Raw genomic sequence first — 27129 nt, forward strand, 5'->3', positions numbered from 1 at the left:
TTTATATTCTTTTCCGTCTGGTTCTCTGCCCTCTGCAGTGATGAGGTAATGCAATATTGGAAATTTAGTAAAAACATAATTTTAAGATGTCCTAGTAAGATTGGTAATGTAATTTTCATTAGGTCAGAGATAGAGCAATACATTATTATATACTTTCTGTTTGTTTTCAAGACAGGGCCTTTCTACTTACAAGGAGCTTTGTTCTCTGGCCAGTGATCTTAGTCAGCCAGACCTGGTGTATAAATTTATGAATTTGGCAAACCATCATGCAATGTGGAACTCAAGGAAGGTAAGTTACTATCACTGGACAGTTTTTATTTTTTTTCCCCTCCAATGCCAAATCTGTTACATTGGTGGGCAGTGACAATTGATATGCAGTATGTTTTGTAAAAGTCTGTGATTAGAGAGAGCCAGACCACCACATGGCTGCTGTTATTGATTGGTAAAGCTGGGACACCCAATAAAATCAGGCTCAATTCAGGGGCAAGTTTGAGAGGGAGAATTTTGTGATCTTCATATATTGAATATGTTAATATTTTACTGCAGCAGATGTATCTGATCCACTTCATCGTATCTTTTCAGGGTGCTGCTTTTGGTTTTAATGTAATTGCTACCAAAGCTGGAGAACAGCTGGCTCCTTTTCTGCCTCAGCTAGTTCCTCGTCTCTATCGTTACCAATTTGATCCCAACCTTGGTATCAGACAGGCCATGACGAGTATTTGGAACGCACTGGTCACTGACAAAACAACGGCAAGTATCTCTGACCTCTTGTCTAAGATTATGTACAGGATTTGAACCCAGTGCCCATCTTCCTTTCTTACTTTGTATACTTATTTATTTAAACAAATACAAATTCTTTTATTTCTTGTTTGCTTTCTTCTTTCAAAGTATTGAATATACTCATGGCAACATTTATTGAAATTGCAAAAATGGAAATAATCTAAATGCCCACTGGGTGGCAGGGTAAAAAAATGACGGTATATTCAGACAAGTGGAATACTACATGTCCATAGGTTCTGTTGATGCAATGGAGAACAGGCCATGGTTCCCACATTCAGGGAGTTGACTTAGTTGGCAGGCAATTACTGTGTGTGGTCTTTCTCTCTTAGTTTTCTATCATCTGGCTGTTTCTCATATTCTGTTCCACTCCTAGATATTAGGACTTCTCCACTCCAGGCTTGCCTCTGAGTACCTTTTACTCTCTCAGCTTTATCATTCTAGATGAGCTCATCAGTTCACGGGCATTTATTGTGATGGTTCCCAATCTTATATTTTTGGCCCAGACAAGACTTGTGCTCCTGACTTGCATATCTAACTGCTGCTTGACATCTTAAGTTGGGTGTTATTTCACAATACCTTAGACATAGCATGTCTGGAATAGGACTTGGAGAAAAACAATGTTCTGCCCTGGCTGGTGTGGCTCAGTTGGGAAAGGTTGCCTGTTTGATTTCCTGTCAGGGCACATACCCAGGTTTCAGGTTTGATCCCTGGTCAGGGTGCTAATGGGAGGCAACCAGTCGATTTTTTTCTTTCTCTCTCGTTCTCCCTCTCCTTCCTCTCTTTATAAAAATCATTAAAAACATATTTTAAAACAACCTTCCCTATCTGTTCTCAGTGTTCATTCATTTACCCAAGCCAGGAAACTTGCTGTCATCCTTAATTTTGTCTGTCTTACCCCCATCCCCATTGGAATCCAGTGGCACATTCTGTTGATTCTGCTTCTAGAGTGTTCCTTGAATCCATTCTCTGCCTTTCTTTATTTTTTCCTTGTGAACAGGTTGTCATCTTTCTCTTTGCCTTCCTTCATTTAATTATCATTAGTAAAAGTGATTTAAAAAAAAATGCAAATTGCCCTGACCAGTTTGGCTCAGTGGATAGAGCATCAGCCTGCAGACTCAAGGGTCCCGGGTTCGATTCCGGTCAAGGGCATGTACCTTGGTTGCGGGCACATCCCCAGTGGGGGGTGTGCAAGAGGCAGCTGATTGGTCTTTCTCTCTCATCGATGTTTCTAACTCTCTATTCCTCTCCCTTCCTCTCTGTAAAAAATCAATAAAATATATATTTAAAAAAAAATTTAAAAAAATTAAAAATAAAATAAAATAAATGCAAATTGGATTGTGCCGTTTTGGGTTAAAATCCTTTAGTGGTTTCATAGTTCACTTTAAATAAATTCCATGATCCTTATTACAGTCCCTGAACATGATGTGGCCCTTTCCTCTCCCTTCAGTCTGATAATAGGTTGAGTGTGTTCCTTTTCATGGTGGTAGATACTTAGGGGTCAGCTCGAAGGATTGATGAGTTTCATTTGCTCTATGAGATTATTTGGTACCATTGGGGCAGTCAAGATCTAATAGGCCAGTTGGCTTTATAGATCTGAGTTCAGGGCACGAGGCCTAAGCTCTGAGTGAGTATCATCTTTATGTGAGTGAAAGTGAAGCCACAAGTGTGGATGAGATCCCTGTGGAGAATGTTTAGAGAAGTGGACATTGAAAGACATCCTTTTGTTAAATCTTAGGTGAGCTATTTACTTCTCTTGGTTTTCTTACATATAAGTGAGGATAACAAAACCTCTACAAGAGTGGAGGTAGAGAAGCTGTAAGTCTTGAGGTTCTCTGGATCAGCACAGAATCAGTCTGGCATCAGTTTGTATTACCAAATTGATGTGTATATCAAAACAAAACAGGCTTAAGAGATTAAATTCATCTTTGATTCTGAGTATTTATAACACTTCTTTATGTGCTAGACTCTGTGCAAAGTACCAGGGATGCAAAGACAACTGAGACACTGTCCCTGCCCTCAAGGTCTCAGTGTGATGGAGCAGTACAGCTAGGAGGACTGATTTGTGCTTGAGAAGGTACTGTGGGAACAGAGGTAGAGTAGGCCAGTCTTTTCTGTAAAGGTGTTGCCTGATTTGAATCTTGAAGGACAAGTGTGAGTTAGTTAAAGAAGTAGGGGATGGAAGGTAGAGTAGTATGTGCCAAGAACTGGAGGTGAGATGGAATATGAGACGTTTGGCATTAGCTGGGTCACAGAGGGTTTTATATTTATGTCCAGGTGATTGGACTTTATTCTCATGCACTAAGGAAATAAGAGGATCAAGTTTGCATTTTAAAATGCTCAGTCCAACAGCTTTTAGTAACTAAAGTGGGGAAAGAATTGTAGGCTAAGAGGCCTAGAGACATACTTATTAGGCTGTTACATACAGAAACATGGTCAGGCCTGGCAGGTCTGGTTCAGTAGTTGAGCATCGACCTATGAATCTGGAGGTCATGGTTCCATTTCTAGTCAGCGTACATACCTGGGTCGCGGGCTTAATCACCAGTAGGGGGGTGCAGGAGGCCGCTGATCCATTATTCTCTCTCATCATTGATGTTTCTGTCTCTCTCTCTCCCTCTCCCTCGCCCTCTTCCTCTCTGAAATAAAAAATATATATTTAAAAAAACCATGGTCAGGTGGTTAGAGATGAATAATTTGATTATTGATAGATTTCACATTTTTTATTTTATCCTTTTGCTTTCCCTAGGTGGATAAGTATTTGAAGGAAATTCTTCAAGATTTGATAAAGAACCTTACCAGCAGTATGTGGCGAGTTCGAGAATCCAGGTACAATTTTTGGAAATAACAAGACTAGTTAAATGCAACTGAATTTTTCTCTTGACGTTTTTAAGTTTTATACTTTGAGCCAAAGGAGTAAATTAAAGCTTCTTTAAAAATATATTTCTGGTTGGGTTAGGCAGTTATTGATATTGAACTATTTAACTCTGGTCAGTGGTTTTCCTAAGATGTCTTAGTTTTTATAAGTATGAAATTAAAGAAGTAGTAGATCACTTGTTAAATTGGTAGACATCAAGATATATTTATATATCTCATGACTTTGTTAGGGGAGGATTTATGTGCACATGTTAATTTATATTTATTAAGTGCCTGCTATATGCTTGGCAGAATGCTAAGTACACTGGTAAGTAAAAAATGATGTATCCTCTCGAAGAGATTGTATTATAGTTGTGGGAAACAGACATTGGATGACAGTAAATGCCATATGTCTGTGGTATATTTGAGTCACCAAAGAGAAACTAGTCATTGCTGTCTTGAGGAGTAAGGACTTGTAGAGTAAGGACTAGAAATATAGGCAGAATGCAAATTCTTTTTTGATATGAATGTTTCAGAGTAAAATATTGAGCTTTCTTGATCATGTATTTGAAACCAAATTGTTTATTTTCAGCTGTTTAGCTCTGAATGACTTACTGAGAGGAAGACCCCTAGATGACATCATTGATAAACTTCCAGAAATTTGGGAAACTCTTTTTAGAGTACAAGATGACATAAAGGTAAAATCTGCATTTATTTATAGAATAGCTTAAACTGAAATTGTTAAAATATGTATAATTATATATTTAAAAATTCGATATCCAGACTATTTTTAAAGACTGCAAGTTCTTCCCAAAGTTTCAGTCTTGATGTGTCTATGAATTTGCAGGGTTGGGTATCTTTAGATCTAAATTGAATTGACTTTTTAAAAAAGATGGCCATTGCTTGAGCTTCTTTTAATAGAGATCTCATGATGCTATTGATTAGGGACAAATAAGAGTTTAGAAGTGATCCAGAATAACTCTACTTTGATAAGTTTCATAAATTGGATCAGCCATTCCCAAATGGCATGACCAGTTCCTCTGCATTTTTCCTGGGAAATCAAAATTTTAGATATTTTGATATTTTACCATTAAAATTAGGCATTTCAGCCTGGCTTGTGTGGCTCAGTAGTGGAGCATCGACCCATGACCCAGGAGGTCACTGTTGTATTCCTGGTCACATGCCTGGGTTGTGGGCTCAATCCCCAGTAGAGGGCATGCAGGAGGTAGCCGATCAGTGATCCTCTTTCATCATTGATGTTTAATTCTTCTCCTCCTCTCCCTTTCTTTCTTTTAAATCAATAAAAACATATTTATTTTTAAAAAAAGGCATTTCAGTTTTGCCTTTCTTTCTACCTATTCATTAGAGATATTTTAAAAGTTTTTTAGAATCCTCATAGAGATCTTTATGTTTGTTTTTATAATATATTTAGTTTCTAAACTGTTATATTTAATAGCCATATTGTTGTAAGGTTAAAATAGATCATACCTAATTTTAAAAAAAAGTATATATGGCATGGAAATTTGTTTCTTGATGGGCAAAGAGCCTAAAGAGGCACTGTTCTTTGCCTAGAATTGAAGTAGGACTTTTCACACTAACCTGTGTAGACCTAGAGGCAGTTATTATGCATTGTGGAAGGAAACTAACTTTTACGATGCCAAACTTTTCTCTTTTTTAGGAATCTGTACGAAAAGCAGCAGAACTAGCTCTGAAAACCCTGAGCAAGGTGAGAATTCTTATCTTATATGGGGGGGTGAAATGGGGCTGGGTTCTAGTGACTTAGCAGAACCATAATAATGACTTATTTCTTATCATATAAAATGACATTTAATTGCAGTGTAATTGGTATCATGTTATATATAGTTCACTGTTCTTACAATGAATGTGAAGCTGGGTGCTATTACACTAGAACACCTATTAGTATATCTCGCTGGTCTTTTTAAATGGTGAGCTTTTTTTGGTCTTTATATAAAGTCTGACTTTTATTTGTGAAGAGTATATTACTCATTTAGATTAAGCAACATCTATCTTTTCTCTTTACTATTGCTGTGTTTATATGTTAATCTGCCTTTCATTTTTATGAGGTTGGCAAGCTCTTTGAAACTAGTTTCCCACTTGAACTTGATTTTATGGTATATCAGATTAATACATTCTGGGTCATGTTGTTAAATATTTTCTTAGACATTTTCTCATTTTATCTTTAGTGGTTTCCTATTTCACAAATTGGAAGGCCAAAGCTTAGAAAATAAAGTACATTACCAAATTTTCCATTTAGTTATTGCAGACATAGGACTCAATCCCAGTTCTCATTCTTCTGTTTCTTTCTGTAGTGTCATAGACAGTGGATTCACTCATCCTTTTCTATGGATGTGGGAAGTAGGAAGTGTTGGGTGAGAGGTCAGTTTCACTAATTTCCATACTCTTTGTGTGTGAGGTTTGTGTGAAAATGTGTGACCCTGCCAAAGGAGCAGCTGGCCAGAGAACCATCGCTGCCCTTCTGCCTTGCCTTCTGGACAAAGGAATGATGAGTCCTGTGACAGAAGTTCGAGCCCTCAGGTGTGAATCAGCTGATGAAATTAATATACTGGATTTACTTAGTTCTGTGAATGTTTCGATTTGAAAGTGTGGAAAATGAGATGAGGAAAACCCAAGGTAACCCAAGAAAGAGCATTTATTAAAAAGCCTAGAATATATTTGCAAAAACATTCTCTTGGGAACCTTGCTTTTGACCAGCATTTTGCCATTTGGCCTCAACCTTGAGAAGAGTGTTTTTTAAAAAATTTTCATTGGCCTCTGTGCCCAGCAAGCACATTTTCCTGTTAGGCCATGAGTCCTTGAGAGCTTGCTAGCTGGTTGTACCATCTAGTAATATTGCAGAGCTTACTAGTTTTAAAATAAACTTTACCACTTGCAGTAATTAAATATTAAAAGAATATACTCATATTTAGATACATATGGCCATTTTAAGTTGAAATTAACAGAATGATTCTAGTTTGTATTTTTTGGTTTATTTTTAAACTAGAATACTATTTAGGAACTTTATTCCATTTTTATTTCACTCTTAAAATTGGACCAAATTGATAGTACCAGCAGTATTTCATAGTTGATGAGGCAAAGTTCTTGTAGGAGTGATAAAATTAGGATATCATCATTTTGCTGTCCTCGGTGAAATAATCTAGGTATTGATTTTTTGTGGCTTCCAAATCCACTGGTAAAAGGTTGATGGGGAACTTTATAATGGATGGTTCAGTCTAACCAAACTGGAATTCACCATCACTCTTAACAGCACAAACAGGGAGCAGACATGTGCCTGTGATGTGCTGGGACAGGACACGTAAACACCACCTATGAAAGATTCTGTTTTTAAAAAATTGAACCTGAACTTGATTGAGCCTGCAGATCTACGTAAGAGACAGAGGAACATGTTAAGTGACACCATCAGGATATATTCAATGAGGACAAAGAAATTATTTAGAAACAGAGAAGGGAAGTCACTATTAAAAAGATTCAAGAACTGTAGCAAATTGCCACGTGTGGATGGGCCCTGGGTTCGATTTCAACAAACTTAAACACAGTTGTGAAACAGGGGAGTTTGGATATTAGGTGATATGAAAAAAATTATTAATATTTTTGAGTGTGAATTGCTGTTTTGATTAAGATTAAAGTCTCCTTGCCTGTTGGTGATACATACTGAAGTTTAGTTAGAGAATATGCTTCAGAATAATACAGTGGCAGGGGAAAGAGTATGTCTGTGTGTATTATGGCAGAGGTGTAAATGAAGTAAAGTTGGCCAAAGATTGCCATTTGTTGATCTGGGTGGAGAATACATAGAATTTAACTTACAATTTTCTCTACTTTCATATATGTGTGAAAATATGTGTAATACAAAGTAAAAGCAAAAAATAGTGTAAGACCAGGATCTATAACCAACTGAGTATATTCTTAAATGCAATACACTGCAAAACATCCCCATGATTAGATTTGTAGGGCTTCTTATTAGTATTGTTAAAAGGACTGTGTTTTCTGTGTGTCTGTAGCATTAACACTCTTGTGAAGATCAGCAAAAGTGCAGGAGCCATGTTGAAACCACATGCACCAAAACTCATCCCAGCTCTGCTAGAATCCTTAAGTGTATTGGAACCCCAGGTTCTCAATTATTTGAGTCTCCGGGCTACAGACCAAGAAAAGGTGAGTTGACAACACAGGCGTTTAGGTAAGTGTCGTGAAAGAGGAGCTCTGTGAAGGTCTGGGGTCCATCTAAACAGTCCTTCCATTGTCCTTAGACAAACTGCATGCCTTGAATGGTACTTTCACCACTCTTGCTACAGCTCAGTCACTGTAACCACAGGGATGCCCTTTTACAGGGTGGGTAGGGAAAGGGCTCATACGGTGTTCTGTGAGTCAGATGAAAATGATACTTCCACCCCAAAAATGCATTAACATTTATTTAACACAGTTTTTGTCCGTTTTTTTATTTTTTTAGGGGTTGGGTCTATACTCTCAGAACCCTTTTATGGGTCACTCACTCCTATCCTACAAGTAAAGAGAATTTGTATCTAGACTTTGGCATAGTCTAAAATTACTCTGCTTTTTAGATATACTGAGATTTTATAAAATTAGAGTTTTTAAATATTACAGATGAAACATATTTATTATGAAAAATGAAAACTATACAAAGAGTATAAAGTAATTCCCTGGGAGTCATTGCTCTTTCCCCTACGAGCACAGTATTATTTCCTGAGGAGTACCCACTGTCGACAGTTTCCTGTGTCTTAAAATTCTTTTGTAGTCATAGGCTATAAAACCAAACATACTAATCTTAAAATAGAATCAGACTATGAATGTTGTTCTGCAGCTTGCTTTTTGTAATTAACAAGATACCATGTTTGTAGATATCGATCTATTACATTCTTTTTAATTCATGCCTAGTATTCCACAATGAGATGATTTTGAATTTTTGTAGGAGAGATTTTGTGGCATCAAACATTATGAATGTTCTATTTCCTCCATATCTTAAAGCCAACATTGAATGATATCAATCTGATAAGCAAGAATCATTGTTCTAATTTACACTTTCTGATTATTAGTGTTGTCCATTTTCTTTTCATATTATATTAGCTATTTTTATTTTTTCTATGAATTGTGTGTTTCGATTCCATGCCTGTTTTTGTACTTGACTTATTTATGTTTTTCTATTTGTCTTTATTTATTAGGACAGAGTGCCATGTAGATTGTAAATGTTTTTTCTCAGTTGACTATTTGATTTTTAACTTGCCTATGCTATGTAATAACTTACTGTCTTTTCCCTGGATCTCTACTATTGTTGTTTCTTCTCCATTTTTTTAGCAGTAGTCTTGCCCCTTCCCAACCTTCTAGGTGTTGAGAATTAGGAAATATAAATTCTATTCCAGACTTTGCAGCTTTGGGCAAGTCACTGCCTTATTTTTCTTATTTATTATGTCCAGATAGTGTTAACCTCTCCTACAGCATAGCTATAGGAGAGCTAATAATTAGACTAAAATGCCATTGTAAATGAGAAGGCCCTTTACAAAGTTCAAGCAATAAATGTATGAATTTTCTTGTTGCTTAGACACATTTTTTAAAAACCTTAGGTTGAAATTTACTTAGTCTATTCCTTTACTTAGTGGATGGAGAACCTGAGGCTCAAGTAGGCTGGATGACTTGCTCAGAGCCTTACATGTTAATTTCTGAGGGCCGTTACTTTCTAAATATTGTCTGAATTTCTCACCTGTAGTGAGATGTTGCCTCTACAGGTAAATGGTTGAATGTAGGTCAAAAGGAATTAGAATTGGACTTATGTTTGACTTTGTTATATATATTATCTTTCAAAAGAGTCTTCAATTTGGCATAAAGCCCTTTTATGGGAGTGTGTGGAGGTTCTTCTTTGTTAATTGAATGTGCTGAGTGACTTCAGTTTCTGTTCTCAGGCTGCGATGGATAGTGCTCGACTCAGTGCTGCCAAATCCTCTCCCATGATGGAAACAATCAACATGGTCAGTGCCTAATGTAATGAGAGAGTTTAAGTGTGTTTGCTTACCTTAGAGTGTAATTGTTCAAAGTTTCTAGTTTACATTAAATGAAATAGTGATTTAAGGGAGAGTCAAATGGCTATTGTGACTTCAGTTTTTTCTTAGTATAGTTCTTTCTTCTTTTGTATTACTAAATGGAATAAATGATTTCTCAAATACTAGAAACCATTAGTCCAGAGTTGTGTTATAGGAGAACAATATATTAAAATATTTCTGTATAGATCTCTAGGTATCCTTTGGCCTACTTAGCAAGATTGAGATTTTTGTTGCTACCTGAGCATTGTCTTTGGGAAGACCTGGGGCGGTGTAGGCGGGACATAGTCAGTGAAGCAGGCAGCATAAAGGCAGGGGAAGAGACCTAAGCAGTATTGATAGGTGTTTTTTTTAGTCATAGGAAGGGATTTGCAAAAAAGAACTGCTTAGCACCGAAGTTCTAAGTTCCTGGACTCTTAGATTAGGAGTCGCTAAAGTCACTAAAGTTGTCTCTGTTGTGCATACCCTGGAGTGGTTAACCCAGAGCTCATGAGCGACTGGAAATAATTTTGCTAAGCAGATCACAAGCCTGGACAGAAGGAGATATTTTTTACGGTTTACTGGGAGACTGGCCAAAGTTTGGTCTAAGGATGTTATTTCTTAATTGGATTATTGGGAGGAAAAGAAAACTTAAATAGGAATAGTTAGCAAACACCTTATAGATGTGCTCTTTAATAATAGAATATACTTCATTGCATTGTAAAAAATATAGTGAAGCAAATCTGCTAAGAAATCAACTTTAATAAGATGGATTGGTAGGGCAGACCCACTGAAGACCAGTTTTAATGTAGGTCCTTATACTAAACATGGACTGACAGAGGAAGTAGGTCCAGCAAGATCCTTTTTTGTTGGATAATCATTAATTTTCTCCTTTAGAAAGTCAGTGTTTTTCATTATTTCTGTTTTGTTTATAATGCTGAACCACCGATGAATGGTTTTTGTTTACAGTACAATGATGGTTTTAACATTGAAATTGAAGCAAAATCAAACTAGTGATTTTTCAACTTCATGTCAAATTCAGTGGGTACATATTTGATTGACATGGGCAGTTTTTCATTGAAGGTGTGGTATGGGCTTTATTTTCTAAGGTTAACTTTATAATTATTCTTTTCCAAAAGTGCCTGCAATATCTTGATGTGTCGGTGCTGGGTGAGCTAGTTCCTAGATTATGTGAACTGATCAGAAGTGGTGTAGGTCTTGGAACTAAGGTACGTAAGTGTATTTTTCACAAGAGTAATTCTCATTTGTTTAGGCCACAAAAATATAATAGCCACATGTTTGAAAATTCATTTTTTTTAAATAAAACCCAATATTTTAGGTTAACCAGTTTGTTTTTATGGTTGCATTAATAAATTAAGACATGTAACTAATTTAGGAAATGACATGTGACTTAATACTGTCCTTTTTAGTGGAGTCATTTCTGTCCCCTAGGTGCTGTGTACATGCCCTCTGGGTTCTCATTCATTATCACTTATTAATGGGAATGCTCATCCATTAATAAGTTATCAGGTGTGGTTGTTTTTAGGTGGGGATTAGCATTTTCACAGCACTCAGCAGGTGTTTGGATAGGAAAATGTCTTTCCAAGATTTTTCAAAGATCAGACCCTACCCCCACATTCTAAAAACAAGCAAGTCACATTTTTTTTTTTCCTCCTGACAAAATTAACACTTGCTTGCCTTTTAAAACTTTAGCATTTATAGATCAGGGGCAAGTTAAATTTTGTCCTAAGCTTACCACCCAGAGATCATTGCTGTTAATATTTCCAAGTGTTTCCTTCCAGCTGCTTATTCTTGCATGTGTCTTCCACAGCGTCCTCTTTAATGGCCATATGATATTCTGCTGTGTGGCTGTCACATCATTTCTTTCTTTATTTATTTGTACATCATTTCTTTTAATCCATCAAGGAACATCTGATTTGTTTTCAGCTTTTTTGATATTAAACAAAGTATGTTATGAATATCTTGGGACACATGTGAAGCTGTTTCTTATGGTTAAATTTCTAGAACTGGAAATGTTAGAACAAGGATGGACAAGATGACATATGTTGCCCTCCCAAAATAGTGAATCAGTTTTCTTTCTTTTTTGGAAAAAAAAAATTTTTTTTTTTATTGATTTTTAGAGAGAGAGGAAGGGAGAGCGAGAGAGAGATAGAAACATCGATGAGAGAGAAACATTGATCGGCTACCTCCTGCACACCTCCTATGGGGATTGAGCCGGCAACCTGGGCATATGCCTTGACCGGGAATCGAACTGGCGACCTCCTGGTGGATGATGCTCAAACAACTGAGCCACACTGGCCAGGGCCAGTTGCAGTGTATGAGAGCACCCATTTTCCTCCTGGAGGTTTTGAAAAAAAATCTCTGCATGGCTAATTTAAAATAAGAGTTTTCCTCTTTCCAGATTGATTCATGGAGGGGCTGTTAGACTTTGTATATTTTATTTTTAAATCTTCGACACCCACCTAAAACAAAGGGTTTCAGAGCGCTGTGACCATCAAATTTAGACCTTTGCCTTTGTAACCCTGTAGGGAGGCTGTGCCAGTGTCATTGTGTCATTAACTACTCAGTGTCCCCAGGACCTAACACCTTACTCAGGTGAGTTTGTCAAAACTGTGCGTAGTGATATTTTTCTATGGCCATGTCTTGTGTGACAAGATTTTAAAAAAATAATAATTATTATCATTCCGACATGCTTGTGATCCTGTATACTTTTTCTCCCTCTTCCTTTATCTCTTTGTTTGTAGGAGTAAAGGAAGATCAATTTTAGCAAGTTTTATAAGTGTTTGATTATTTCTCAGTGGTACAAGAAGGTGAAAGTATCTGTCATCCTGTAGGATTTGTTTACTGTATAGCTCATTTTACATCAGCAATTTTCTCTTCCTACATTGGCCCCTAGGTGGGCCTAATGAACTTTTTGTACCTAGCTTTCATTTTTTCAACTTCCTTCACAATGTTCTAGACACAGATGAATTTTAAATTTTATATCAGGCAAATGGACAGTACAAATATAATATACAAGGGCTCTAAACTACCCTGGAATAAATCAGGCATTAATTGCAGGGTTAGGTTTGTTTTGGTTCTGGGGATAGAGCAAACCATTTGGTCAACCAAGTGCCAGATTTTTCTCCTTTATTTCTGATAGGTAAACTTATGAGTGCTTTACTTAGTGGCCTGACAGATCGGAACAGTGTAATTCAGAAATCCTGTGCATTTGCTATGGGCCATTTAGTTCGGGTGAGTTGAATTTCTTACCTAGTTAAGTAATTATACTTAGATAATTATACAGAAATGACAGTATTGTTTCTTTTTCAGACCTCACGGGATAGCAGCACTGAGAAACTCCTGCAGAAGCTCAATAGCTGGTATATGGAGAAAGATGGTACCTTTTAAATATTTATATTATTTTAAATTTAGATGTTAACAACCTAATCTGATTTTATGTGCTTTGCTAAGAACATTTCTCATTGATTTTACTGTGGTCCAGATTGAGCAATAGTCTATTTCAGCCGTGGGCAAACTACGGTCCGTTTGAAATGAATAAAACTAAAAAAAAAAAAAGACCTTACCCTTTTATGTAATGATGTTTACTTTGAATTTATATTAGTTCACACAAACACTCCATCCATGCTTTTGTTCCGGCCCTCTGGTCCAGTTTAAGAGCCCATTGTGGCCCTCAAGTCAAAAAGTTTGCCCACCCCTGGTCTATTTAGATTAGTTACCCTTAAAAACAGTATCATAAGGATTGTGTTTTTTTCTGCTTCTCTTCAGAACCCATCTACAAGACCTCTTGTGCTTTGACTATTCATGCTATTGGACGCTACAGCCCTGACGTATTGAAGAACCACGCCAAAGAAGTTCTGCCTTTGGCATTTCTAGGCATGCATGAGATTTCTGACGAGGAGAAATCAGAAAAGGAAGAATGTAACTTATGGACTGAAGTGTGGCAGGAGAATGTACCTGGTTAGTAAACAGTACCTATGAATTAGACCTATTTCTTGGGAATCACAGCTGGGTTTTTACTCGTATTTTTCATCATAAACTCCTGTAGCTCCTTTCCCAGGACCTGAATAGCATGTGTCCCGTTTGCTTTTGAGCCTCTATCCCAATTGCTGAGTTCTCAAGGTTGGCGCTCAGAGCTCTTCTCTTTCCTGTCTCATTGCTGCCCCCGTGCAAGAGTAGGAACGCTGCCCCAGAAGAGTAGAGTTTTACTTACTTTAATTGAGAGTGAAGAGTGATTTTATGTTGCCTTAGAGCATTATTTAGAGTAGTGCTTCTCAAACCACCCTCCCTTTTTTTTTACCTGGACGCACGCACATCAATGGAATGAGGACTATTGGCATGATGCCCTCATGTACATACCCAAGTACATGAAGTCCTGCGGTTGTAGAGATATATCACAACACCACCTGCTTTCTCTCCCTATTACAGAGTGGCATAATGTAACCATCAAGAATCACTGCTTTAGACTATGGTCACTGACTTTTTCAGACTTAGAAAAGAAAAAGCAGTAATTTATTTTAATTTTTATTTTTTGGTCACTTAAAAGTTGCTTTAATTTTGCCGTTTGTAACCTAGGTTCCTTTGGTGGCATTCGGTTATACCTGCAGGAGTTGATTGCTATTACCCAGAAGGCTTTACAGTCTCAGTCCTGGAAAATGAAAGCCCAGGGTGCAATTGCCATGGCATCAATTGCAAAACAAACCAGCTCCCTAGTACCTCCATATCTGGGAATGATACTGACCGCATTACTGCAAGGCCTCGCTGGAAGAACATGGGCAGGAAAGGTAAAGGAACCACTCACGCCCCGTTAAATCTAACGTATCCTTAAAGGGTGATGACTTCGTCTTTCATTTCTTACAAAAATTAGAATCTGGTTTTGTGAGACATCAGATGGATTCTTTTTGTGAACCAGATTTTCAAAGTGCAACCCATGTGTCCTGAATACTGCATAGTAATGCTGGAGATTGATTTTTTACTTATCATGTTTAGCTTTTTAAGATAAGTCTTAAACCAGTGACCTCCTGCACAGATCAGGATTGGGCATATGTGAAATTGAATAGCAAGGCAGGCTGTCCAAACCTGGACCTGAGGATGCTCATCTCTGGGCCTATGAATGAGTAACAGTCATTTTTCATACAAGGGCAGTAGTAGTATACTTACAGTGAGCACTCAGCAGGGAAAAGGAGATTGTGGCAGCATGAAACAATCTATTTGATGCTGTAAACGTTAGTGTTGGCCAGTGCAGTACCAGAGAAGAATAGCTGGGCTAGGAGCAGATTAGTTCTAACTCCATAGTCCACACTTCTGTCTGTGTGACCTTGGGCAAGTCAGCTCTTTAGGCTTTATGAAATGTAAAGGCAGTTGTTCTGCATCTATGGGTGTACTTATTAAACAGTAAGAGCCTAAAGATAAGATGACTCTGGTTAATTTTTATTGTCATAGTTATGAAATTGTAGTCATAGTGCAAAGAATGTAAATGACAGATATGTGTGTAATAGCATTCTCTCATTTTTCAACCCTTTAGGAAGAACTGCTGAAAGCCATTGCCTGTGTGGTGACAGCTTGCAGGTAAATGTTCTGTTAGTGAAGATGCCATTTCTTAAACTGAACCCGAGAGTGGCGGCCTTTATTAACTGTTGTGATGCTTTTGTATGGGTTCTGTAGTGAAGAGCTGGAAAAGCCTGTGCCAAATCAACCCAGCACAAATGAAATTCTCCAAGCTGTTCTCAAGGAGTGCTGCAAAGAGAACCCCAAATACAAAATTGTAGCAATCAGCTGTGCAGGGGATGTCTTGAAGGCCACCAAAGAAGACAGATTCCAGGAGTTTTCTGACATTGTCATACCTCTCATCAAGAAGGTAATGACCACCTGTATCCTCTCAGGTCTGGTTTCTACTTCAAAAATGAAAAAGAAAAGATTTTTCTGTGTTCTGTTTGCATATTTTATTTTAGGATTAGTGTAGCTGCAAATAGCAGAAAATCATTGTCCTCATGGTCCACAGTGTAGCTACATTCCAGACAGGTGATGGCAAAGCTGAAGAAAGAATGAAGGATCAAAGTAGGCATGTCAGTGCTTTCTTAAGGAGAGTCCCTGGAAATGCTGCCTGGCATTTTCACTTCTATCCCGTTGGCCAGTACTTAGCTGAAATCTGGCTGCAGATGCATTCTTGGTGTCCATTAGTCCTTCATGGGAGAAGGGGACAGTGGTTAGCTTTATTTTATTTATTTACTAGAGGCCCGGTGCACAAAAATTTGTGCACTCGGGTGCGGGGGGGGGGGGGGGTAGTCCCTCAGCCTGGCCTATGCCCTCTCGCAGTCTGGGACCCCTCGGGGGATGACCACCTGCTGGCTTAGGCCTGCTTCCTGGGGGGGATTGAGCCTAAGCTGGCAATCAGACATCCCTCTGGCAGCCCTCGGGGGATGTCCACTTGCCAGCGGGGAGAAGACCTAAGCTGCAGTCGGACATCCTTAGCGCTGCTGAGGAGGCAGGAGAGGCTACCACCACCACCGCTGTACTGGCAGCCATCAGCCTGGCTTGTGGCTGAGCAGAGCTCCCCCTGTGGGAGCACACTGACCACCAGGGGGCAGCTCCTGCATTGAGCGTCTGTCCCCTGGTGGTCAGTGTGTGTCATAGTGACCAGTCATTCCCAGTCTTTCTGCTGTTAGGGTCAGTTTGCATATTACCCTTTTACTATATAGGATAGAGCCGCCGTGGGCAAACTACGGCCCGCGGGCTGGATCCGGCCCGTTTGAAATGAATAAAACTAAAAAAAAAAAAAAGACCGTACCCTTTTATGTAATGATGTTTACTTTGAATTTATATTAGTTCACACAAACACTCCATCCATGCTTTTGTTCCAGCCCTCTGGTCCAGTTTAAGAACCCATTGTGGCCCTCGAGTCAAAGAGTTTGCCCACCCCTGGGATAGAGGCCTGGTGCACGGGTGGAAGCTGGCTGGTTTGCCCTGAAGGGTGTCCCGGATCAGGGTGGGGGTCCCGCTTGGGTGCCTGGCCAGCCTGGATGAGGGACTGATGGCTGTTTTCAGGCTGGCCACACCCCCTTTAGGGTGAGGGTCCCACTGGGGTGCCTGGCTAGTCTGGGTGAGGGGCTGAGGGCCGTTTTCAGGCTGGCCTGCAACTGAAGCTCCCAGCTCTCCTTTTTTTCTTTTTTTTTTTTATTCTGGCATTTATTTACCTTCTATCATTGAAACTCTGTTGCCTTCACTGGCGCTCCCAGCTCTGAGGCTGCGGCTGGCTGAAAGCAGGTATCTGGGGTTTGTTTAGCTTCTATAATTGAAACTTTGTTGCCATCCTGCTTGCTCCAGCTCTGAGGCCGCGGCTGGCTGAAAGCAGGTATCTGGGATTTGTTTAGCTTCGATAATTGAAACTTTGTTGCTTTTGAAGCTGTTGCTTTCAGAGCTCAGAGCCGGGCCGCGGCAGGCGGGGAACCTTGGCTTCCTCCATCACTGGAGCAAGCAAACCTCCTGCTGGCTTCAGCTGCGTGCCTGCCGGCCGCCATCTTTGTTGGCATTTAATTTGCATATCTCGCTGATTAGCCAATGGGAAGTGTAGCGAGGTACAGTTAATTACCCTTTTTGTCTTTTATTAGATAGGATTTTAAATATATTTTTATTTATTTCAGAGAGAAGGGAGAGGGAAAGAGAGATAGAAACATCAATGATGAGAGAGAATCATTGATTGGCTGCCTTCTGACTGCCCCCACTGGGGATTGAGCCAGCAACCTAGGCATATGCCCTTGCCTGGAATCGAACCTGTGACCCTTCAGTCCACAGGCCGACACTCTGTCCACTGAGCCAAACCAGCCAGGGCTGGTTAGCTTTATTTTTAAAACAAAGCAGAAAGATGAGTTTATTGCACGGGTTTTGACCTGCAAGCCAAGAAACTCTAGGCTACAGGAGTGGACATTGGAATGAATGGTCTCTGTCATACAGGGTGAGGCAAAACTGGGTTTACAGTTGTTCATATGGAAAATAATACAATAATTAATAAGTGCTAACATAAGAATAACCTCTATGTTTTGCATACTCACAACTGTAAACACACTTTTGCCCCACCCTGTAGTTACAATAAGCTTTGCCTTTGAGCTTGTGCAGAAGCCACCCCAGCCTCCTAGAGTGAAGACAGGAAGCTCAGTAATGTCACTGTTAATGGCCTCTGCCATTTAATGGGGGGCACAGAGTTTGATCCAAAACAGACTTCAGTTTCACTTGGAAAATGAAATACTTGTTTTTAAAGAAATAAGGGTATAGTTTCACTATTTTTTGTGACACATGAAATTGTTTAAATAGCATTCTTATTTCTTGTGTGGCTGCTAATTTATAGTTGCTTTCTTTGAGTAAAAAGGCTATTTAAATAACATTACCTACATAATAGATTTGGAAGACTTATATTTTAAATTGATGATATTTCGAGCTAGCTGGATGAGTCACTTCCAACCTGTTTCCTTCTTATAGGAGTTTGGATTTAGATCATTACCAAGTTCTTTCATCTTTAATTCCATGATTCTAATGCAAGTATTTTTATGTGGTGCTCAAAATACTACATATACAGTGTTTATTTTCCACTTTGCCTCAGATTTCCTTGAAACGATTTCCCATATTTATTAGAAGATGTAGTATCCTGTTACAAATTCTAGAGATTTAGCATTTAATTCTTGGTTAACATCTCCTACTTTGGCACCCTGATTGTTTTAATAGTAAACTTGTAACTTTGAAAAAAATTACATTTTGCTTTCCTTTTTTCTTGTTTTTTGGGGACATGTTCTAGAACTCGCCTGAAAGCATTGGAGTCCGGACAACCAAAAATGAAGACGAGAATGAGAAGGAAAAGGAGCTGCAGCTGGAATCTCTGCTAGGAGCCTTTGAGAGCCTGGGCAAAGCCTGGCCCCGAAATATGGAGACTCAGCGTAAGCACTAGAACCTGCACTTGAAGAAGTGCTGTAACCAGAGGTTACTTATTGAGAGCAGAGATGTGCTGAGTGACAAGTTATTGTTTCTTGTACCTTCTGACTGATTAATAGAATTATCCAACACAAATTTTACTCCTACATTGGCACATAATCCTATTGTATTAGTTTGTTAGGGTTGCTATAACAAAGTATCGCAGACTAGGTGGTTTAACCAACAGAAATTCATTTTCTCACAATTCTATTTGAGATCAGGGTGTCAGCAGTGTTGGTTTCTTCTGAAACCTCTCTTGGCTTGTAAATAACGATCTACAATGCATCCTAATCTCTTCTTATGAGAACACCAGCAATATTGGATTAGGGCCCACACTCATGACCTCTTTAAAGATGCTGTCTCTCAGTACAGTTGTTCTGGATTCTTAGGATTAGGACTTAGTTATGAATTTGGGGGAACGCAATTCAGCCCTTAACACCCATGATTTAATATATATATAGTTTGACTGTAAAAAGAATTCTCTTACTCTTCTTTGTGATACTATTTGCTGAGCAATCCACAGAATATATTAGTGGGGTCTCTTCATCTCGGAAATGAATGGCCTTGTAAGTAAACAAATCTTTAATTAGCAAGTGAAATCTCTGTTTCACTGAGAACCTTGAGACTTTTTGAGAGATTTTCAGAATTGGACTTGTATTTCTAAAGGGTTAAGTAGATGAGCAAACAGTAAACCTTTTTTTGTTGGATTAGGTTGCAGTTAGGAGTCTTGACTGGGTCTTGAACTTGGGAGTCAGGCTCCTCTGAAGTTTTCCTTCCTAGAAGGAAATGACTGGTCACTATGACATCTTAATATGCTTGAATGTTATTAAAAAAGTATGTTGATTATTTGTAATTGGATATGTCTGAAATCAGATTTAAGATTGTCTCAGAGCCTTGTTATTCTTTTGTGAACTTTAAAAAGTACATTTGCCATGTATAGGAAGGATTTTCCAAAAGATATGTATTTATAAATGGTCTTATGTCTTGGCATTATGTTATGGACTGCAGTGGAAGTCTACTTTTTTTTGACGCCATTAGGGCTACTGACTTTTTCTTGAATAGGGTAGAAAAAGTAGGGAATTTATATAAAAACTAGTGGCCCGGTGCACAGATTCGTGCACATTGAAAGGAAATTAATTAGAAGAAAGATTCGTGCAGTAATTATGTTACTGCAAAAAATTACATGTCAAAATAGTATATATAATATAGTATTATAAAATTAAAACATGTGTGTGATAGGCAGCAGCGAGAGCTTTACATGAATTGTGCATGCACGAGTCGTTTATTTTTAAATGGCCAGTGCACATCAGTCGGACAGACAGACAGACGGTCACTTGGCCTTTTATATATATAGAAGATGATACATACCCAAAGCAGTTTATTTTAGTGTAAGGCATAGAAATGTATATTCATTTGCCAATTATTGAGGGGAAGGCCAAGCCTTTGAGAATTGAACTGTTACACATTGACTTCTCGTACATCTTACTCACAAGGTATCATCTACAATTTCTGAGTTCTGTTTCTTTATTGTAGAAAAAGAGGCTAAAATCTCTTATGCAGCAATTCCAGTGCAGAATTCTTGTAGATTTTTACTGCCATCTATCTTTACATATGTGAATCAAACTAAAAATAATGACTTTATTGCGTTTTATACACCTATTTCATTAGTTAGTGTACTATAATTATATAATTGTAATTGCAAGTGCAGTTGGCATGACTGGTTTGGGATAGAGCTGCTGTCTGTTGGTAAGCCCACAACGTGCGGAAGCTCCTGCGTGTCCCCAGGAGCTCCCGCCTGCAGAGTTCTGCTTTCTTGTCATTCAGGATGTTCTACAGGGAAAGGGAGTGTGGTTAAGATTCAGTGTCAGTTCCTTGGAGAAGGATACTGCTTTGAAAATGAACATTTATAAACAGTTACACAGGACCTTCATGGGGGAAGTTCTGATCAGGGAAATTTGTTTGGGAATTGGACACAAAGTCAGCCTGTAGTTCTGTTTGTTTGTTTTGAAATTTCATGGCTTTAACTAAAGGCATTTGTTGTTTTATTTTTTCCTCCTTTTCCCTCTTTTTTTCTGTCTCCCTATCTCCCACCCATCTCTGCCCCTCTGTCCCTCTCCATATTTGTCTCTGTCCCTCACTCGCTCTGTCTTTTGCTCCTTCACACTCCCTGTCCTGCTCTGTCCCATTCTGTCTTTCTTCCCAGGTTGTTATCGGCAGGAGCTATGCAAATTGATGTGTGACCGGCTAAAACTCAGCACATGGAAAGTGCAGCTAGGAGTCCTACAGTCAATGAATGCCTTTTTTCAGGGGTAATTTGCTTCATAGTTCATTTATTTCGTACTTTTCCCCTTAGCATTTTATATGTAATCAATGAAATTCCTTTAAATTTTAAAACTAAATGCTAGAGTGACATCATAAAGTGATACATGCAAATAGAAATTATTTGTGCCAGAAAGGTTTTGGAATATTTCTTAAAACTGGCATCTGTTACAGAGGCAGAGCTGCCTCAAACTGATGTCAAACTGCAGTGGGAAGGCCAGGGAGGGTTGGGGGGCAGGAGGGAGGCGGGGTAAGAGATCAACCGAAGGACTTGTATACATGCATATAAGCATAACTAATGGACATAAGACACTGGGGGGTAAGGGAGGCCAGGGGATTGTCAAGGGTGGGGCCTGGGGCGGGCGGAGGACACATATGTAATACCCTTTGTAATACTTTTAGCAATAAAAAAAAAAAACTGGCATCTGTATCTTGCTTTCTGATTTTTATAGATTAATGCTTTTGGAAGAAGAACATGCAGATCCTGAGGCTTTGACTGAAATTCTCCTTGAAACTTGTAAATCAATCACATATTCTTTAGGTGAGTGTGATAAACTGACATTGATAAGGGGTCCTGATTTTAAAGATCAGGGAGCTAAGCTTCAAATATTTTCTACCTTGTGCTAGGAACTAAGTTTATGGAACTATTAAACTATCCTATTTAATATACTCTGTATGCCCAGACTGAAATATATTAACCTGGAACTATAATTTAGGATTTTAACTCCTAGATTAGAAAAACGATTGTGATAAGTATTTTTAAAAAAACTTCTACTTGGAAATAATTTTAAACTTACAGAAAAGTTGCAATAATAGTACATATATCCCACATATGAAATCATATGATTCTTGACTTTTGCTGTAGGACTTATTTTGCTAGGCATTATATTCTCAAGATCCATCCGTGTTGTCGAAATGGCAGTATTTCATCTTTTCTTATGGCTGAGTAGTATTCCATTGTAATATGTACTACATCTTTATCCAGTCATCTGTCGAGGGACATTTCGATTATTTCCATGTGTTCACCACTATGAATAATGTTGCAATGAACATAAGGATACACACGTCTTTGCGAATAAATGTTCTCAAATTTATCAAGTACATACCCAGAAGAGGGTTTGCTAGGTCATATGGTAACTCTATTCTTAATTTTTTGAGGAATCCCCATAGTAGCTGTACCAGTTTACATTCCCATCAGCAGTGAATGAGGGTTTCTTTTTCTCCACAACCTTTCCAACACTTATTTTACTTGTCTTGTTGATAATAGCCATTCTAACAGGTGTGACATGTAGTTAATGAAGCTAAGCATATTTTTATATATCTGTAGGCCATTTGTATGTCTTCTTGGGAGAAGTGTCTTTGGGTTGTTTGTTTTGTTGTTGTTGAGTTTTATGATATAAAACTGAAAGCAACAAATGAACAAACAAGACAAATAAAAACTCATAGCTCCAGCCAGGTGGGTCATTTCGTTAGAGCATCGTTTCCATTTGCCAAGGTTGGGGGTTTGATCCCTAATCAGGGCACATGCAAGAATCAACCAATGAATGTATATGTGAAACAACAAATTGATGTTCCCCAACCCCCTCTAAATCAATGCAAGAAAAAATAACCACACCAAAAAACCCTTATAGACACAGACAACAGGATGGTGGTTACCAGAGGGAAAGGAGTGTGGGGGAGAGATAGTAGAGGGTAAAGGGGGTCCAATAAATGGTGACTGAAGGAGATTTTACTTTGGTGGTAAATACAATACAATATACAGATGATGTATTATAGAATTGTATACTTGAAAGCTTATATAATTTTGTTAACCAAAGTCACCCCAATAAATTTAATTTTAAAAAGCTAGCAAAAACAAACAGAAACCTGAGCTCAGTGACTTGCCGGGCTGAGCTCTCAGACATGGATGATACTGCCCCTGGGGTGGGAAGGTTGGGCTGCCATGAAGAGGGGTGACTTTTCCATCATCCTGTGCCTCGGTTTCCCTCCTGTCCCATGCTGAGGGGCCCAGTCAAGATATTAAATAAAAATAGTACATATAATACCTATATATCTTTTAACCAAAGTTGCCTGTTAACATTTTGCCCCATTTACTTAATCATTACTTCTATATACATATTTTTCTTGAACCATTTGAAAGTATATTGTTTATGTCACACCCCTTTACCTCTAAATTTTTCAGTGCCCCTTCTCTTACATCACCTCAGTACAGTTACCAACTTTAGGCAGTATAATGATGCAATTTTAAAAATCAAATTCTTTACTGTTCATGTTCTAGGTTTTCCGTTGACTCAGAATGTTTTTTATAGAATTTCCCCCCTCCCCTCCATTAAGGAATTTCAGTCCAGGATCATTTATTGAATTTAGTTGTTATATCTTTTTATTCTTCTTTAATTTGGAACACTTCCTCATCCTTTCTCTGGCCTATATGACATTGACAATTTTGAAGAAAAGTCTCCCCCTATCTTTTTTAACTGGAAGGTTTCTCATGGTGTTTGTCTCATGTTTCCTCCTGATTAGATGCAGGTCATGACTTCCCAGTTGGGATACTCCCTCCATAAGTGACGTGCCTCACATCAAGAGGCACACAGTGTCCATCTGCCCTCACTGGCGATGTTAATTTTGATTACCTGGTCAAGGTATATTCAGTTTTCTCTACCTTCTAGTTAATATTCCACCTCACCCCCCTCGTGTCTAATAAGCAGCCCGTGGGAAATACTTTAAGACCATTTAGATAACCTGCTCTTCTTCACAACTGTCTGAGGAAGCAGTGTGGGGAAGACACTTCAGGCCATGCAGGCATGCTGCTCCTCTCCAGAAGGCCTAGACCTAGCACGCATCAAGGTTTCTTCCTGAACCCGTTCTCACTGAGATGGCTTTCTAACTCCAGCCTCCCTCACATTTACCTTTTGACAGCTGGCATCCTCATAAGCAAGACCCCACCCTCTCCCTATCTCTATTATCGATACTGATTCATGGATTCCTTTTCCCCCAGTTGGTTTATAATTAATTATTTTTCTTAATTTGTTGCTCATATGGTCGCAGATTTGGCCAGTGGAGGCTCCTTCAAGCTGACTCCTGTGTCCCGTTGACAGGTCACCATCATTCTTACAGGCCCTTCTGTACTTTGTAACGAGCAGGATGTTATAAGCTCATCTTGTGCTTTCCTTGCTGTGAGTTTGGTTGTGTTAATTTTTTTGGTGGACAATTTCACCGTGAACTAGATGCTGATCTAGAGCAGTGGTTGCCAACTGGTGGTCCACGAACCATTGGCGGCCCATGAGGTCTGAAAGGTTGGCAACAGCTGATCTAGACTAGACACTAAGGAAGTATGTTTTAGTTGTATAGCGTGGTTTTGGATAAAGAACTTGCAGTTAAGAAACTGGTCTTTACAGGGTCCCAGGCAGGTGTCTCTGATTTTGCCTTCACCCTGGGTTGTGTAATGTTCTTTGTTAATTTGAGGTCATGCAAACCTGAAGACCCTTCTTAGGTATTATGAGGAGATGCATATGTGTTTAAGTAGTGTCTTTTGAATTCCCACTGCTAAATCGGGTCCTTTAAATGATATATTCGGCTGACATTTTTTTTTTAAGCAAGGAATGTGGGCACATAGCACATTTCAAGTATTTAATGATAGATAACCCGGAAAGGGAAGCTTACTTCAGAAAAGATGTGTCTTTCCCTGAATTTGTCATTTCTTAACATCTTTCAGTAACATTAACTTAATCTTGGAGCTTTTGTTTCGAAGGCATATAAAACAAGTAATGTGCATTATGTGATTTTTTTTCCTTAGAAAATAAGACGTACTCGTCTGTGAGAACAGAAGCTTTATCTGTGATAGAATTACTGCTTAAAAAGCTTGAAGGTGAGTTCCTGATAGTTCTGATTGGAAAACCGGAAAGCCAGGATATTTTATGGCATATGTTTTAGAAATTATTTTCTGTTTTTAATAAGCACATGCTCTAAATTACAAATTTATGGACATCCAAGTGGGACAGACAAAGCTAAAACCCTTAAATTTTATTAAAGTGTTTAAATTTTATGATGCTGTAGTTATCTTAGAATAATAGTTTTTGTTTCCAGTGCGAATCCTGATTTAATCTTGGTTATTATGGCATGTGGTTGACAGTGCATAGTATAGCTCACTGTCCGCGTGTAAACAAACAGAATGACACACTGAAAAGTGGAGTTGGGAAAGCATTTTAACAATTATCCACCCGAGTCACCTAATTTGATAGCATTTTCTTAATTCTATTTTTTCCTGTTTTTCTTTTTTTAACCTTCTTATAAAGAAGATTTCTTCTAGTGGCTGTGGTAAAAGAAAACATTTTCTCCAGTGGTGTATCTGTTACTAATTTTAAAAGGAGGCCTCTTTTTTTTTTATTTTAACCCCAGGGAATAGGGAAGAAGAAGCAGTTTTCTCCAGGTCCTGTATATTTGAAATTTTTACTTCTTTATTTTTGCTTAACATTTAAAGGACCTCTCGTAGGGCTCCATAAAACAGGCTTTTTGGACTCAGTGACACTACACACCTTGTAATCCCTCTTTTCTTGGTTGAAATGCAAGAGCAAGGCCCCTCATCAGATCACTGAATTTGCACTGTTTGCCAAATATGCATGAATGTATTCTAGGTGAGTAAAATGAGGCTAAATGGTGAGGTAACATGCCAAAACCACATCACTAGAAAGTGGCAGAACCTCACAAATAAGACTTAGGATCTTTACTTTGAGTTTCTCTGATGCTCCCCTTAAAGAAAGGAATAATAAATTATCATCTGTTGAAACTGACTGTGCAATTTTGAAATTTGTTCAAGATTTTTTTAACTGAACAAACATCTATACTAATAAAAGGATAATATGCTAATTAGACCGGACATCTTCTGGATGTCCTTCCAGATAAAGCCACAGTGGTGGGGGCTGAGGGGTGATCAGGCCAGCAGGGGAAGGCAGTTAGGGGCGATCAGGCCATCAGGGGAGGGCAGTTAGGGGGCGATCAGGCCGTCAGGGGAGTGGTGGTTAGGGGCGATCAGGCCGGCAGGGGAGCAGTTAGGGGCATCAGGCCGGCAGGCAGAGGTGCTTAGGGGCGATCAGGCAGGCAGGCAGGTGAGCAGTTAGGAGCCAGCAGTCCCGGATAGAGCCTAAACTGGCAGTCGGACATACCCCGAGGGGTCCTGGATTTGAGAGGGGACAGGCCAACTGAGGGACCCCCTTCCCCCCGTGCACGAATTTCGTGTACTGGGGCTCTAATATCTTCTAAAGAGGCTTTTTGTGTTGTTGATGATGGCCTTTTGGTCACGTTGTACTTTGCCTTGATACTTCCTACTTATCACTTTGTTTCAGCATCCCTAGATGCTTTTCATCCCACTAATACTGGGGGCTGAGGACTCTCTGATAAGCACTCAGGTTATTGTCAATAATTAGGGTTTGAGACAACTATTGAACCCGTGATCATTATATCCTAAGTTGTTATCAAGTGGTTGCTTTGCATTTATTTTGGGGATATGAGGTATGGAGGAAAAGCAGAACGACTAGTTTGGTTTTTTATGCTTGCTTGTTCTATGAGGAATCTTTTTTTTCTTCTTTCTCTTTCCATTCAGAGTCTAAACAGTGGGAAAGTTTGACATCTGAGTGCAGAACACTCCTGATTGAATCTTTAGCAACTATGGAGACAGATAGCCGACCTGAGCTAAAGGAAAAAGCATCATTGCTGAAGAAAACACTTGAAAATTTGGAATAATTTAGAAGTGGAAGAAACAAACAAGTGCCATGTTCATTGTGATGAAATTGGTGGTATTCTTTGAAAAACCAAGTGGGAAAAGTAAAGATTAACTGTAGCATGCATCATTCCTTGGCTGAAATAAAAACAAAAAATGCCTTAAATTTTGTTCCTTATTAGCTTTATTTTATTTGATGTTTTAAAAGTATCTGGGCTGAGTGAGCTTAATGAAACATGAATGTTTGAGAGGTGGTTGTTGGTAAAACTGATGGAAATAGTTATTAGAAGATTAAAGCTGTTACTAAAGGGATAAACAACGTTGTAGAGAAGCTGGATAACAATCCTAGAACCGCATCTACATTGAGTGAAGTTACTTCAGGAAGGGGCTCTGTCATCACATAGGTGAACCCCTCACTTCACACCC

General features: G+C 38.7%; 1 protein-coding gene across 4 annotated transcripts in view; it reads left to right on the forward strand.

Moving 5' to 3' along the window:
• ECPAS (Ecm29 proteasome adaptor and scaffold) overlaps positions 1 to 26869 on the forward strand; it is a 96434-nt gene extending 69565 nt beyond the window's left edge. For all 4 annotated transcript variants that reach the window (XM_070430911.1, XM_070430909.1, XM_070430910.1 and 1 more), the window contains 21 exons: positions 172 to 289; positions 583 to 750; positions 3524 to 3603; positions 4223 to 4328; positions 5309 to 5356; positions 6065 to 6186; positions 7668 to 7818; positions 9579 to 9644; positions 10832 to 10921; positions 12242 to 12308; positions 12856 to 12947; positions 13026 to 13092; positions 13482 to 13673; positions 14289 to 14497; positions 15238 to 15281; positions 15378 to 15570; positions 18499 to 18637; positions 20875 to 20980; positions 21443 to 21531; positions 24784 to 24855; positions 26587 to 26869. In XM_070430911.1, coding sequence (XP_070287012.1) covers positions 172 to 289; positions 583 to 750; positions 3524 to 3603; positions 4223 to 4328; positions 5309 to 5356; positions 6065 to 6186; positions 7668 to 7818; positions 9579 to 9644; positions 10832 to 10921; positions 12242 to 12308; positions 12856 to 12947; positions 13026 to 13092; positions 13482 to 13673; positions 14289 to 14497; positions 15238 to 15281; positions 15378 to 15570; positions 18499 to 18637; positions 20875 to 20980; positions 21443 to 21531; positions 24784 to 24855; positions 26587 to 26726 — 2359 coding nt within the window. In that variant the 3' untranslated portion in view covers positions 26727 to 26869. The remainder of the gene's footprint in view (positions 1 to 171; positions 290 to 582; positions 751 to 3523; positions 3604 to 4222; positions 4329 to 5308; positions 5357 to 6064; positions 6187 to 7667; positions 7819 to 9578; positions 9645 to 10831; positions 10922 to 12241; positions 12309 to 12855; positions 12948 to 13025; positions 13093 to 13481; positions 13674 to 14288; positions 14498 to 15237; positions 15282 to 15377; positions 15571 to 18498; positions 18638 to 20874; positions 20981 to 21442; positions 21532 to 24783; positions 24856 to 26586) is intronic.
• The last annotated feature ends 260 nt before the right edge of the window (positions 26870 to 27129 follow it).

The sequence above is a fragment of the Myotis yumanensis genome, unplaced genomic scaffold, assembly GCF_028538775.1.
Source record: "Myotis yumanensis isolate MYYU_CA2020_CCGP unplaced genomic scaffold, mMyoYum1.0.hap1 SCAF_12, whole genome shotgun sequence".
Lineage (NCBI taxonomy): Eukaryota > Metazoa > Chordata > Mammalia > Chiroptera > Vespertilionidae > Myotis > Myotis yumanensis.